Source organism: Anabrus simplex, chromosome 4, assembly GCF_040414725.1.
Source record: "Anabrus simplex isolate iqAnaSimp1 chromosome 4, ASM4041472v1, whole genome shotgun sequence".
Lineage (NCBI taxonomy): Eukaryota > Metazoa > Arthropoda > Insecta > Orthoptera > Tettigoniidae > Anabrus > Anabrus simplex.
In genome coordinates, this window is record NC_090268.1 from 428,189,050 (window position 1) to 428,203,476 (window position 14,427).

General features: G+C 41.5%; 1 protein-coding gene across 1 annotated transcript in view; it reads right to left on the minus strand.

Annotated features, from left to right (window-relative positions):
• The window catches only part of LOC137500507 (uncharacterized), a 59,440-nt gene extending 55,295 nt beyond the window's left edge, over positions 1 to 4,145 (minus strand). Inside the window, exon 1 of the mRNA XM_068227428.1 lies at positions 4,019 to 4,145. Coding sequence (XP_068083529.1) covers positions 4,019 to 4,145 — 127 coding nt within the window. The remainder of the gene's footprint in view (positions 1 to 4,018) is intronic.
• Between the last annotated feature and the right edge of the window lie 10,282 nt (positions 4,146 to 14,427).

Consider the following 14,427-nt stretch of genomic DNA (forward strand, 5'->3'; position numbering starts at 1 on the left):
TATTTTTCTCATCAGGCCCAACATCCCGGTCAAAACCCGTTACTGTGCATTGTATTAAGAACGCATCTTACTTGAAATGCAAGACAAAAAGGAGGAATCATCATGTGAAATTTCAACCTCGTATATCAAACGATTTCAGAGATATAAATACTTTCGTTTTCGGCTCTTAACTCCCATTTAAATCTTAAGGGCTGAAAATGTTTCTAAAATTATCTTATTTCATTTCTAGTACATAAAGGAGGAATCGTTCAGTAAAATTTCAACTTTGTCCCGTGAACGGTTTCGGAGTAATGAATATTTGGGTTTTCAGGGTTTTATCCCCGTTTCACCCCCCTTAGATGTGGAATTTTTTGAAACCTTCCCTTAGTAGGTGCCCACATTGTAGTGGAAATGTATCCCCATATGATTTCAGATTACAGTACCCTGCAGGGTACAGACCTGCCAGATTTGTTCAAGGATATCAGATTCAATCACACTTGCCTTATTAAGGAAGATACCGTATTATTGTAGGGGAACAGAAATGCGACTAGCCCACACTGGAAGTTCCTATGCTTTATAAATTGCGATCGAGGAGATTCTTTCTAGCTAATGAAGACACAGTGGAAGCTCCCTACTTGTACAGTAAGTGTGGTCGCTTTACGGAGGAGTGTTCTGATAAAGGTGATCAGTAGGTGAAATGAAGAGGGCAATTTTATATATAACCAGCATTTGTATCTGTTCTTCGCACGTGAATTTGCAACGGATTACATGTTTCCTTCAGGAATGTATGAGAAGTAACATGGCTCTATTCACAGGTTTAATGCGATATGTTAAAATATTTCCCCACGAAAGCGCGTGGCAGTAACGCGAAATATGATTAAGCTCAACAAAGTCGAGGGAGAGAGAATGAGGACGATTTCTGAATTTATTGTACGGAACAGTCCTGGTTCGTAGTTGTGCGAAATTCTCCGTGGTTCTCAGGTTGCATATAGTATCTCTGACCACTGGCTTGGCGGTCTAACGTTGATGATACCTCCCTTGATATCTGCCCTACCGAAAAGAATAAAATGGCTCTAGAGTTTTTTTTTTCTCGTTGCCCACCTTGCACGAGATGTACCACGGGACTTGGACTAAAAATACCATTTTTCGTATTCATCTGCGTTTTTATCCGTCGTACGATAAATACGTGCATGACATAAAGGAACGTAAATGACCTCTCCTTAAACGTTTGTAATATACAGCCTTTCGATAAACCTAACGTTCACGAAAATATTCGAGAGTAATCTTCCTATAAATACCAAATCCATGTGATTACCACGACATCATATGCACCTGATAACACAATCCTGAGTGTGTATATTCCAAATATGTAGTTTGGTTGATATAAGTCCAGCAGTTTTCCACTTATAAGAATATACAAACAGATAGATAACCAGACGGGCAGACACCAAAGGGAAAAGTTCTACCTCATTTTCCTCGGTGTTCAGTTACATTAGGTGGGGCGAATTTTCAAGCCGAGCGAAGCATAATGCGTCGTTTGATTTTCTCCTGTTATGGATCATTCTGCGAGAGTGTCCGTCACTGGCAGTAGAGTATGAAGCCCGTGGAAAATAATAATGTTCTCCGTCGTTTAAAGAGTAAGCGAAATTTTTCTCATAACAACAATATTATTTTAAATTAAGGCGTTTCGCATATACTGTAGCCTATAGATTTACAACAGTGAAAGAGGAAATCGAAAACAAACTCTTCTGTTCTTCCTATAAACGCTCAGACTATTGAGTGGTTTTAAAATGATATGCATATTGAAACCTGCTCCTGGATGAATAGACACCAAATACCAAATTTGGTTGAGATATAATAAGTAGTGTAAGATAAAATTGAAAATAAATCTCTTGTCTTTCTATAAATCCTTAGTGTATTGAGTGGATTTTAAATTATATTCATATTTGATCCTGCTCCTGGATGAGTAGATCATAAATATGAAGTTTGATTGAGATACAATCAATAGTGTAAGAGAAAATTGAAAAAACCCTTGTGTTCTTCCTGTAAACCCAGTCTATTCAAGGATTTTTAAATGATACGTATATCGAAACCTGCCCCTGGATAATTAGACTCTATATATGAAGTTTTGTCGAGATCAGACAATTAGACAAACAGACACGAAAGCTAAACACTACTGATACGATCTTGAGTTGACCGAAAACGGATAAATATATAAAAATATGGCGAAATAAATGTCATTACAGACAGCGGACTCCCCACAACTGTATTCATAAGATTATAAATACAATAGCCTATATCAATGATTAGCGTAGAAGTACTAAGACACACGTTATAACCGCTAACACAAAAATCACTGGCAATAATTGCACAAACACAATTAATTAATGACATTTATTTTATAATAATTCCCTAAACATCTGTTGCTTGGAAAAAACAGTCCAGCCGAGTGAGCTGGCCGTGCTGTTAATGTTATGCATTTCAGCGTTTAGTCTGCAACCCTCTGTGATTTTACTAAGAATTTGGCCGCTTACAGTTCTATAACTTTTATCTTTAAATCATTACAAACTAAGTCTAACCATCGTCGTCTTGGTCTCCCTCTATTTCGCTTACCCCCCATTCTGCTAGGAAACCTATCCTCCTCCATTCGCCTCACATGAACCCACCACCGTAGTCGCTCCATGCGTACAGTCTCATCCATTGAGTTCCCTCCATACATTGTTCTCACCTGTTTGTACCAACGATTACACTTGCTACTCTCATGTCTCTCACTTCGAACTTATGCATACGATAATCTGAGTCCACCCAGTCTTCACTACCGTAATGCAAAGTTGGTCTGAAAGCAGACCGGTTTAAAGATAATTTCGTCGTGGAGCTGACTTCCTTCTAACAGAATACTCTTGATTGCAACTGCGAACTCATTGCATTAGATTCGCTGCACACTTCCTGGGAAGACACACACATCCTAAACTCTTAAAATTATCTACCTGTTCCAAGTACGTATTCCCAAACTTACATTCCGTTCTCTTAGGTTTCTTACCTACTGATATCACCTTAGTATTGGAAAAGTTAATTTTTATTTCCTACTTATTGCCATTAAAGCCAAGGAATTCAGTTATATCGAAATGTAGTAAGCATTTTCAGGAATGGACACCCAGGATAGGATGCGGCGTGGTTGCCCTTGCAGTTTTGGCTTACTACATTTCGATATAACTGAATTCCTCCTGGTCACTTTATATCTTTCAGTAGATAATCCATATAAACTATGAACAACAAAGGTGAACCAAGAAAACATTCTAGCATCAATTCTCGCCGTTGCCCATTTGTCAAGATAAATGGCTTTGGCTGGTTTTAATAACCTACCCTCAATCCCGCAGTCCGCTGTAAGGCGAACAACTTTTCTCTGGTACTTTGGCGTGTTTTCTAGATATACGGAACATAAAAATGGCAGCTTATTCCTCTAGTATCGTTCTTAAAATCACCTGTCACATATTGGCAATCTGATCTTGACAGCTCCTCTGTGGTCTGAAACCACACTGGTTTTCATTCAACATACTCTCAACTACTGATCGAATCCTCCCTTCCAAACTGCCAGCGAACAACTTATCAATGAAATACCTCCACAGTTGTTGCAGCCCTTTCTGTCCCCTTGCTTGCAGATATTGCGTTCGTCCTATCTGAAGGTACCTTACTAAAATTCCATGATAACCTTAATTTTCTATTAAGCTATTTCATCCCCGCCTCCCCAATACACTTCACCATTTTAGGTCTAATTTAATCTATTCCAGTTGCTTTACGACAATGGTGATTATTTACCATCGTCTCCAATTCTTCAAGCCTAATTTCACAGACTTTTTGTCCTCCTCCTGATGAGCTCGGGTTTTCGCGACATCGACAGAAACATTCACATTTACGTTGAGAAGATTTTCAAAATATTGCATTCCCCTGCCCAGTGATTTTCTGGGATCTATTATGAGTTCAACCGATTTACCAAAATGAAACCAGAAAAATATGCAGTCCAATCCAACACCTTACTCACCAGTAAATTCACGGAAGTTGAGAATGGAACATAACAAATATCTACTGTGCCTTATTTTATATAACGATGACGGGAAGTCTTTAGGATTCCCTGTGAGAAGCGAGAGAGCATTGGATGAGCGGGACATTTTATCGTGGCCATATGATAACGAGGTCAGAGTGTGTCCACATTGTGTCATCCTTGACACTGTAAGCGTCATCACCATGTAAATTGATATAAAATAAAATTGCAGCAAGGAGAGCGAAACATCCCCCGCACAGAACGTGTAATTAAAGTATTCCAATATCCGTAACACGGGCGCTAATTGAGGACACAATTAAGTGGAAAAAATGCCAGCACTCAGGTAAGGGCCCCGTGGTCGCCAATCCGCTTTTGCATGTCACCTCTTTGGACAGGCAGGAGATATCGTGGGTGTTGTTGTACCACCCCACCCACAGGGGGTAAAGATTATGAAAGCAAACTGGTTCGAAGTGGTTTACCACAATTGTTATACCACTTTTGTATAACAAGTTTTGCCCAATATTCACAAAATGCCTAAGTATTCTTCTTCTACTTTTATAATCTGCTTTACGTCGCACCTTCACACATAGGTCTTATGGAGACGATGGGATAGGAAAAGGATAGGAGTGGGAAGGAAGCGGCCATGGTCTTAATTAAGGAACAGCCCCAGCATTTGCCTGATGTGAAAATGGGAAACCACGGTAAACCATATTCAGAGCTGTGGACAGTGGGGTTCGAAGCAACTACCTCTGGAAATCAAGTTCATAGCTACGTGACTCAAGCTACTTTTCTTCTTCTTCTTCTTCTTTCGGTATTCTTCTTCTTCTTCTTATTATTATTATTATTCATCTTCTTCTTCTGCTTCTTTGATGACGAGGTTGATGAGGAATGTGATGAGTATTATTTTGAATTATTTTCTTGCCAAAAGCCAAATGAAGACTAGCCCTACAAATTGCGATCGTCAGTTTTCAAACAATGTTGACATAAACATTATGTAGATGTAGGTTTGTACCATTCTGTGGGGGCAATGTGCTGCATCCGCGCTATCCCCTGCCTCACCTAAGAGGGGATAAAAGGGACTCTCGATTTCGGAGCGTTGGTTGACGACCACGAGGCGCTTAGCTGTGTCTTGTCATTGCTTTCACTTACTTGTACTGGGCTTCTATGCCAACCAACGTCCCTTGGTCAACTCTTGTTCTTTTCTGCCCCCGACAGTTTTAGAGATTCGTGGCTTAGGGAGTCTTTCATTTCTACGAACTTCGTGGCCTTTGTATTTCTTTGACCGATACCTTCATTTTTCTAAGTGTTGGATTCCTTCCATTTTTTTAGTTCTGATTAGTGATAATAGCGGAAGGTTGTCCAGTTGTACTTCCTCTTAAAACAATGATCAGCAACACAACAACCACTGCCACCACTCTGTACTATTTAGCTGCATGGGTTATCCATAAACTAGTTAGAGTAGCTAAGAACATCACTCGAGTTGTATATGTGAAGAAATTATTGCGTGAATAGATAACAACAGTTGGCAAATATAATTTAATGCACTCAACTAACGAGGCATTCAATGTTTGTCAACATGCTGGGGTATTCTTTCAGAAACGTAGTGAACCATTCTGTTTATTGGGACAAATGTATTAATTTGAGTATTGGATATTGGAATCACACTAGGCCACCCACGAAGCCAATGTCTTACAGTATATGTCATAAAGGGGTCCAGAAGAGGCGTTCTTGTGTGAAGTGTGTGCGAGTGTCATTATGAGAAATCTCCAGAAACCCATTAAAAGGAGTTATGTCCCAAGCCAAGCCTCTTGATGAAGATTGGGGACGCTTCCCAGATCCCGGCTAAACTAATTATAGGAGGGAAGAAAGAATTAAATTAATATCTTTGGTTACGGAAGAGTTGCATTGGATTTGAGACAAGAATTGCAACCTGGATAATTTCTGCTTTATTTTGATATGCATTAGGGCTGCATTCATTAATGCATTCGCTAATTAGAGCTCATGATATATTTGATGTGGGAAGACTTCGCGGGCGCGCGAAGATTGCACGCAGTCAATCGGCTTGATGACGCGATCCGGGATTATAAAATAAGGCCACCGGGCATATCAGAGTCATTCTTGGACCAAAAGGCTGCTTGAACGAATCGTCATACTGCGTGTTGGTACTGAGAACAACGCTTTGTCTTCGAGCTACACCTACTACCCGTACTGCTATTTCTCCAAGGAAGTAAGTAATCAACTTGAATATTCAGATGAATTTAAGATTTTACCTGTGAGAATATGCTATGGGGAGATGAGGTACTGCTTATAAGAGACTAATGAACTAGTAGCTTCATATTTCTATGAGGTCAAGTTATTACGGACGAAAGGCTAGAATTAATATTGGCTCAGGTTAGGAATTCTGAAACTATTTGTTGTCCGTGTGATAGGGTGAAAGAACAGTGACTGAGAGGAGTGAAGAAACTATTGTGTACCAGGTTAAAACTCTGAACGAGACTTGGTCAATGTGACGTGTGAGACACGATAGTAGTGGAGACAGGCATCGAGTTTGGACAGTCTGTAATATATGAATTTATTTTCAGTTACCCCAGCATCAAGTCAGAACGAGTGTTTGACAGCATCATTGCAAAGAAGCCACAACCAGGAGCTGAAGCCAACACGACAACGGGCATCGATCCAGGAACATTGGGAGCACCTGATCAGCACGACATCGAAGGGGACACCTTCCAACTACAGAGGGAGCTGTACGAAGACGCCACACAAGCAAGAATGTCTCCAAGTGGTCAACAGTATCTGATGCCAGCTCCGCAGTCTATCATGATGTGGTAGATCCAGTGGTCCACAGGGATGGCTGCTCCGCTATGTCCCCGATAAATAAGGTCAGAGCTTTCCAATTCTGTTTCAAGCATGTCATTTAAATTTAGATAGGAATATGGGGGCCGTCAGTCAACAGATTTGTGGTATTAGGAAAATTTTCCTTGTAATTTAGAGCTAGGCCTCAAACTCGAACCCCGTACTTTAAGGTAGATGTTATTTGTAGAGTCCTTGTTAGCGAGTTCATATTTCATTTTGATTGCGTTATTTTAACGTACGTGTTTTTGTAAGGGTCTGATCGAACTCATTTGGTCATACGAGGTTAGTTTAACAGATAGGTACTTTTATTAGATCGCATTTAGGCATTTGTTTCTGCAGACGTAGATGTGTATAGTTGTGACCTAGACGTGATCAGTAATTCACCCAGATTCACTGATAGAGCGAGCGAGTCCGAATATTTAAGAGATTTGAGCCCATGAGAGGCAGAAGTAAAATTTGCAGTTGACATGAGAGAGCCCAACCATTGAGAGTTTATTGAATAGATTTTGGAAATGCCTAGTATGGCCATGTGACGATCGCTTAATGATTAGTGTTTTGTAGCACCAGGATTTAGCCCATGAGAGGCATAAGTAAGATTAGCGAGATTGCTGGAGATATCGAGACGAGGGCAGATAGCCCAGGTATATTTAAATGAGGGCTTTAGCAGCTGACTACGTGAGGTGTTCTTTTGAAAGGCAAGAATTTAGCCTGTCGCCCATTTGAGCTCATAAATTAGGGGGCTGCCGCAAGTGAAGTGGTGAGGGTGGAGGTCGTTGAGCTTGACGTCACAGGCTTGTGAGTTGGTTATTGACGTCTGCAGTTTGTCAAGGGTGCCTGGGGGGAAGAAACGACCTTCATGTTTTGAAAGCAGGGTGTGATCTTTTTTTATGTCCTATTTGTTTTACGTAAAATTTTAACACTGACCCGTTTTATACTGACACCCATGTATATGTTGATTGGGTCCTTTTATATGGTTTGCATAGGTATCTTGGACGCCTTACTCGTCATGGGACTAGGGTTCGTGACCGAGTCAGGTCATTGTAAAATTTGTGGTGATTTTTGTTTGCACCGGGGTTCGACGGCGCGAGGCATTGTATATTTTTATGGGAATCACTGTGTATGAGTAGGTAAGCAGATATCCATCTTTCTAAACTTCGTTACTTACACGATTGTAACATGCTTGTTGCAGTACCGCTGTTCGTGAAGGCAGTGAACTGGTTGTCATTGGCTCAGCGTCATTTTACCCTATCATATTGAAAAGCTCTTTCATTTGTAAATAATTCAATTTTGTGTAATAAATCCCTATTTGTTAAACTTTGAATGCAGCGATGTTTTCTGTTTGATATTTTATGTTATTTGATTTAGCGAATTCTTACCTGAGTAGGCACATGTCCTAGTGTTTTATCTTTATGTTGCCCCGTTATACCCATGTTATCCCTGAGAAGAGCGCTTTCCCGGCTGTATGAAGAGGACTGTGTTCAGGTAAGACTATGTGCACCAGCTCACGTCTGTGAGAGTTCGTTCACTACTGTACTCTGGGTTCGAGACCGGCCTTCGCCTGGACGGAACTTTAAAGTGCAGTAGGGCACATAGTATAAATGGCGCCCAAAGTGGGCCCTCGATATTGCTGTAATGAGGGCTACCCAGACAGTGTAAATAAAGCGCCATAGTATAAATGGCGCAGGCCAACGTGTGGCTCGTGATTTCTGTAAATAAGGGCTACCCGGACAGAGTAAACATAGCGGCATAGTATTAATGGCACTAGCCATCATGTTGGCCGAATTTTCGTAAAGGGCTAACCATAGCGCCACGGTATTAATGACGACGAGTAACGAATGGCCCGATATTTCAGTAAAAGGGACCATAGCGCCATTGTCTACATTGTGAACTTGGTGTGGCTAACTGAGGACCCGATATTGTAGTAAGGAGGGTCATACAGCTTGTTTTATTATGCCGGCAGGTGATGCTTGATATTTGTGTAAACGAGCTCACACAACCAAGTGGTATTTTACTGATTTTCCCCATAGAATAGGGCTATAGGTCATAGCTTGTGTCTATGAAAGCAGAACCTGATATTTCGGTAAAGAAAGGTCGTGCAAGGCTTGATTTCAGGCATATGTTATGACCGCTGCATTCAATTATGTGTTGTGCAGATATACCAAGTTTGGTCTTTGATCTGTACTGTTAGCTGTGTGATATATTTGGAGTATGTTGTTAAACTTGTGAGGTTGAATGACTGCCAGTTCAGAGAGGTATTTTGTGATGTTATGTCTTTGGTCTTACCATTAGTAGATGGATATTGCTGTTGATGGTGTTTAGCGAGGATGTGCTGATTTTGTGGTTTCCTTGAAGTGATGGATGATATTCGCGCGGGGATTTGACCTGCAAGGTGTTGTGTTTTACAGGTGTATAATCGGATAGCTTGGATTTGTGCATGTTGTAGTTTTGCTGTTTTTATGACATTTTGTTGGAGAATTTTATGTTTGTGTTGTATATATATTTTGTATCATAGTGTTGTACTGACGGTTACCCTATGTTTGAATGACATGATATTAGATTGAGGTAGCCAATTTAGGCTTTGAAAGTTCGAGAGTTTAGCAGTAGGAACATTTTGATAAATTAGAAAGTGTAGGAAATTTATAGTATTTGAAATTTAATCGAAGACATACGGAGCGGTTTTTCCCGCCGGACGTTATAACGAGTGAGTTGGATGTCGGTAGACATGGGAGAGGTGCTGAGGCACCTGAGCGAACAGCTTGTGGCGCTTAGAGAGGATGTAGGAATTATTAAAGGACAAACTGATAGGAATAGTGAGCTATTAAATGAACAGGGTGCCAAAAGCGAGGTACAGTTTGTGGCACTTGGTGAACGTTTGAACGAACAAGTGACTAGGAATCGTGAGCTATTGGTTCAGAACGGTGAGCGTTTGAACGACCAAGTCAGTGTTCAATTTAAAGAACAGGAAATTAGGAACTCGGAACAAGTAAAAGAACTTAAGGAACACTTGACCGAACAATTAGTACTCACAGAAACCCGGGTAGCGACCCAAATCACGGAGCTAAAGGAACACACTAGCATTCGTTTGGAGCAATTGGCCTCTGAAAATGAAGCGACTAGGGAAACCATAGCAGAATTAGATACCAAAATAGAGAATGTACGGCTATGCTGTGTTACCACGACCGAGAAGTTGAGTCAACAGGTTGGAGAATCGCACAGAACGGTAGAAAAGCAAATTCGGGAAGTAAAGAATAGTATCGAGGGAATAGAACAGCGCATGGAAGAAAAAGATAAGGAGACTCAGTCCGAACTGAGAACCGTTAAAGAAGACCTGGTAGCAGCAATAGATCGCATAGATTATACCCAAGAGAGGCTAGAAAAAGTAGAGCAGAAAGTAGAAGACAGTATGGAGGCGAGGACTCGAGAAGGTGTTGGGAGGAAAGAGCAAACCACGGAAGAGAATAAGGAAGGTAAAGTCGGCGATAAGGTGTCCGAGGATGAAATTATCGAAGAAGTTCAGCAGTCTGATTCACCGGTTGAACCGCCAGACATCGATGTGGCGCGAATGGAGCAATCAGATACAAACAGTCCAATGGTTCAGGAGGCAGAAGCAGAAAGGGAAGATACACCAGGAAACGAGAATATTACCGTAGCCTCAGAAGAAGGATTGAATGACACAGCAAGCACGGAGGTGGAGACAGACCAAAGCAAGGAAGCTGGGGAAGTGGCAACTTTGGTGTGGCTACAGAAGGGAGAAGAAATACAGCTAAAGAATCTCAGGGTGCAGAGATCTGGCAACATAGTCCTGTCAGGAAGGGCCGAGCTCAAGTGCTACGCGACGACGTCTGAGGGTAAAGACCTCATAAATTCTGCGATGGAAGAAGAGAGTCAGGAATGTGTAACAGTATCCAAGGTCGAGGCAGATGATATAAGAAGGAAAATAGCAAACAACGTTAATGGGATTTCTGTACAAATAGAAATGGGAGACCCGACCGGGGACGCACAGATTAATCAAAGGGAAACGGTTGGAAAGTATCTTCAAGTAATAGCAGCCGGAAATGAAGGAGACGATCAATGGTATAACCAGCATTCGAAGCAAAATAAAGTAAAGAGAACTAGGTCATACAAGAGACGCAAGAAGAACCAAAAATACCGATACCAGTTTGGGTGGTTCGCAAGACAAGTAAGAATACGCCGTAGGTGGAAGACGAGAATCGGCAGAAGAAAGAAGAAGCGGCGAAAAGAAGATATGAAAGAGGGACGAATGCTTAAACCAAGAAGCTACGTGGAACAGTTGAGGAGAAAACGTACTGTTGCGAAGAGGTGGCTTTCCGCGTGTCGTGAAATAAGGCGGAAGAAAATTGACTGGAAAACCGAGAGAAAGGAATATCTCTTAATCCACAAAATAAAGAGCGGAACAGAGAGAGGGAACCTCTCTAACTACAGAAGTAAACAATCACGTAGTGCCAGGAACCTCTGCAGGCTAGAAGGCAGCATGAATGAGACAGGGTGTGAAGAAAGTTGCGGAACGGCCGTGAGACAGGGAACTTCTGTAAGCTTGACAAATAGAAGAGCCATTTAGATGAACACCACTGTATATAAGTAGTATTGTAGGATATACTGCCCGAGAGAACATTATAAGTGGAACACTGTAGTGCCCATTATTACAGAGTGTATTAACACAACTAGACACGAATCGACCGGTATGATTCCAGCATGGATTCACAATAATGAGCTGCCTAAGCGTCCTTGGGAAAATGTAATTCCGTGCCCGAGGGACCCTCAACTAGCACGAGAGATATGTGTTAATAACGTTGCGGAACACTTAAAAGCACAGGCTGAGAAGCGGCTGCGAAGAACTAGGAATAAACGATTTCATAGACCCCTACAAGTGGGCGAGTTGGTGTTAGTTAAGACACCCACTGTCTCTAACCCTACGGAGAGATACTACCATAAGTTCGCTGAGCTATACACTGGGCCGTATAGAATAATTCATAGTTATGAAAATAACTCATACAAGGTACAAAGCTTGGACGCTACAGTGACTAAGGTCTTTAACTCATCAAATTTTAAGCCTTTTTTCCAACCCGGCCAATATCAATTAGACAATCAGGAAGAAGAAGAAGAAGAAGAAGAAGAAGGCGAAGAAGAGGAAGAAGAACTTGAGGAGGAAGATACCGAAAATATGGCCAGAGAGGAGGTTGTCATCCCGGAAGAAGATGAACATGACGGCGAAGAAGAACAACCAGAGGTAACCTATGGTGAAGACGAAGAAGAAGTAAATATGATTTCTCCAGGGAACCAGAAACAGCTATCTGAGCAGCGCGAAGAAACGGAGTGTCAAGACTGCGAGAGTAACCACCGGAGATTTCTAGCTCTGCTGGATGCCTATTACCAAGTTAGGAAGGATAGGGAGGCTATCATGTCTGTAGCTGAAGATAGTCCCGTGCCATGAAGTTTTGAATATTGACAGCATGTATGATTGCAATGAGGAGATGATCTCGGCATTTAGGAAAATAAAATTCTTGACAAAATTTTATTTTGTCGTTCACGGGGGGCTATGAACCATTCTGTTCATTGGGACAAATGTATTAATTTGAGTATTGGATATTGGAATCACACTAGACCACCCACGAAGCCAATGTCTTACAGTATATGTCATAAAGGGGTCCAGAAGAAGCGTTCTTGTGTGAAGTGTGTGCGAGTGTCATTATGAGAAATCTCCAGAAACCCATTAAAAGGAGTTATGTCCCAAGCCAAGCCTCTTGATGAAGATTGGGGACGCTTCCCAGATCCCGGCTAAACTTATTATAGGAGGGAAGAAAGAATTAAATTAATATCTTTGGTTACGGAAGAGTTGCATTGGATTTGAGACAAGAATTGCAACCTGGATAATTTCTGCTTTATTTTGATATGCATTAGGGCTGCATTCATTAATGCATTCGCTAATTAGAGCTCATGATATATTTGATGTGGGAAGACTTCGCGGGCGCGCGAAGATTGCACGCAGTCAATCGGCTTGATGACGCGATCCGGGATTATAAAATAAGGCCACCGGGCATATCAGAGTCATTCTTGGACCAAAAGGCTGCTTGAACGAATCGTCATACTGCGTGTTGGTACTGAGAACAACGCTTTGTCTTCGAGCTACACCTACTACCCGTACTGCTATTTCTGCAAGGAAGTAAGTAATCAACTTGAATATTCAGATGAATTTAAGATTTTACCTGTGAGAATATGCTATGGGGAGATGAAGTACTGCTTATAAGAGACTAATGAACTAGTAGCTTCATATTTCTATGAGGTCAAGTTATTACGGACGAAAGGCTAGAATTAATATTGGCTCAGGTTAGGAATTCTGAAACTATTTGTTGTCCGTGTGATAGGGTGAAAGAACAGTGACTGAGAGGAGTGAAGAAACTATTGTGTACCAGGTTAAAACTCTGAACGAGACTTGGTCAATGTGACGTGTGAGACACGATAGTAGTGGAGACAGGCATCGAGTTTGGACAGTCTGTAATATATGAATTTATTTTCAGTTACCCCAGCATCAAGTCAGAACGAGTGTTTGACAGCATCATTGCAAAGAAGCCACAACCAGGAGCTGAAGCCAACACGACAACGGGCATCGATCCAGGAACATTGGGAGCACCTGATCAGCACGACATCGAAGGGGACACCTTCCAACTACAGAGGGAGCTGTACGAAGACGCCACACAAGCAAGAATGTCTCCAAGTGGTCAACAGTATCTGATGCCAGCTCCGCAGTCTATCATGATGTGGTAGATCCAGTGGTCCACAGGGATGGCTGCTCCGCTATGTCCCCGATAAATAAGGTCAGAGCTTTCCAATTCTGTTTCAAGCATGTCATTTAAATTTAGATAGGAATATGGGGGCCGTCAGTCAACAGATTTGTGGTATTAGGAAAATTTTCCTTGTAATTTAGAGCTAGGCCTCAAACTCGAACCCCGTACTTTAAGGTAGATGTTATTTGTAGAGTCCTTGTTAGCGAGTTCATATTTCATTTTGATTGCGTTATTTTAACGTACGTGTTTTTGTAAGGGTCTGATCGAACTCATTTGGTCATACGAGGTTAGTCTAACAGATAGGTACTTTTATTAGATCGCATTTAGGCATTTGTTTCTGCAGACATAGATGTGTATAGTTGTGACCTAGACGTGACCAGTAATTCACCCAGATTCACTGATAGAGCGAGCGAGTCCGAATATTTAAGAGATTTGAGCCCATGAGAGGCAGAAGAAAAATTTGCAGTTGACATGAGAGAGCCCAACCATTGAGAGTTTATTGAATAGATTTTGGAAATGCCTAGTATGGCCATGTGACGATCGCTTAATGATTAGTGTTTTGTAGCACCAGGATTTAGCCCATGAGAGGCATAAGTAAGATTAGCGAGATTGCTGGAGATATTGAGACGAGGGCAGATAGCCCAGGTATATTTAAATGAGGGCTTTAGCAGCTGACTACGTGAGGTGTTCTTTTGAAAGGCAAGAATTTAGCCTGTCGCCCATTTGAGCTCATAAATTAGGGGGCTGCCGCAA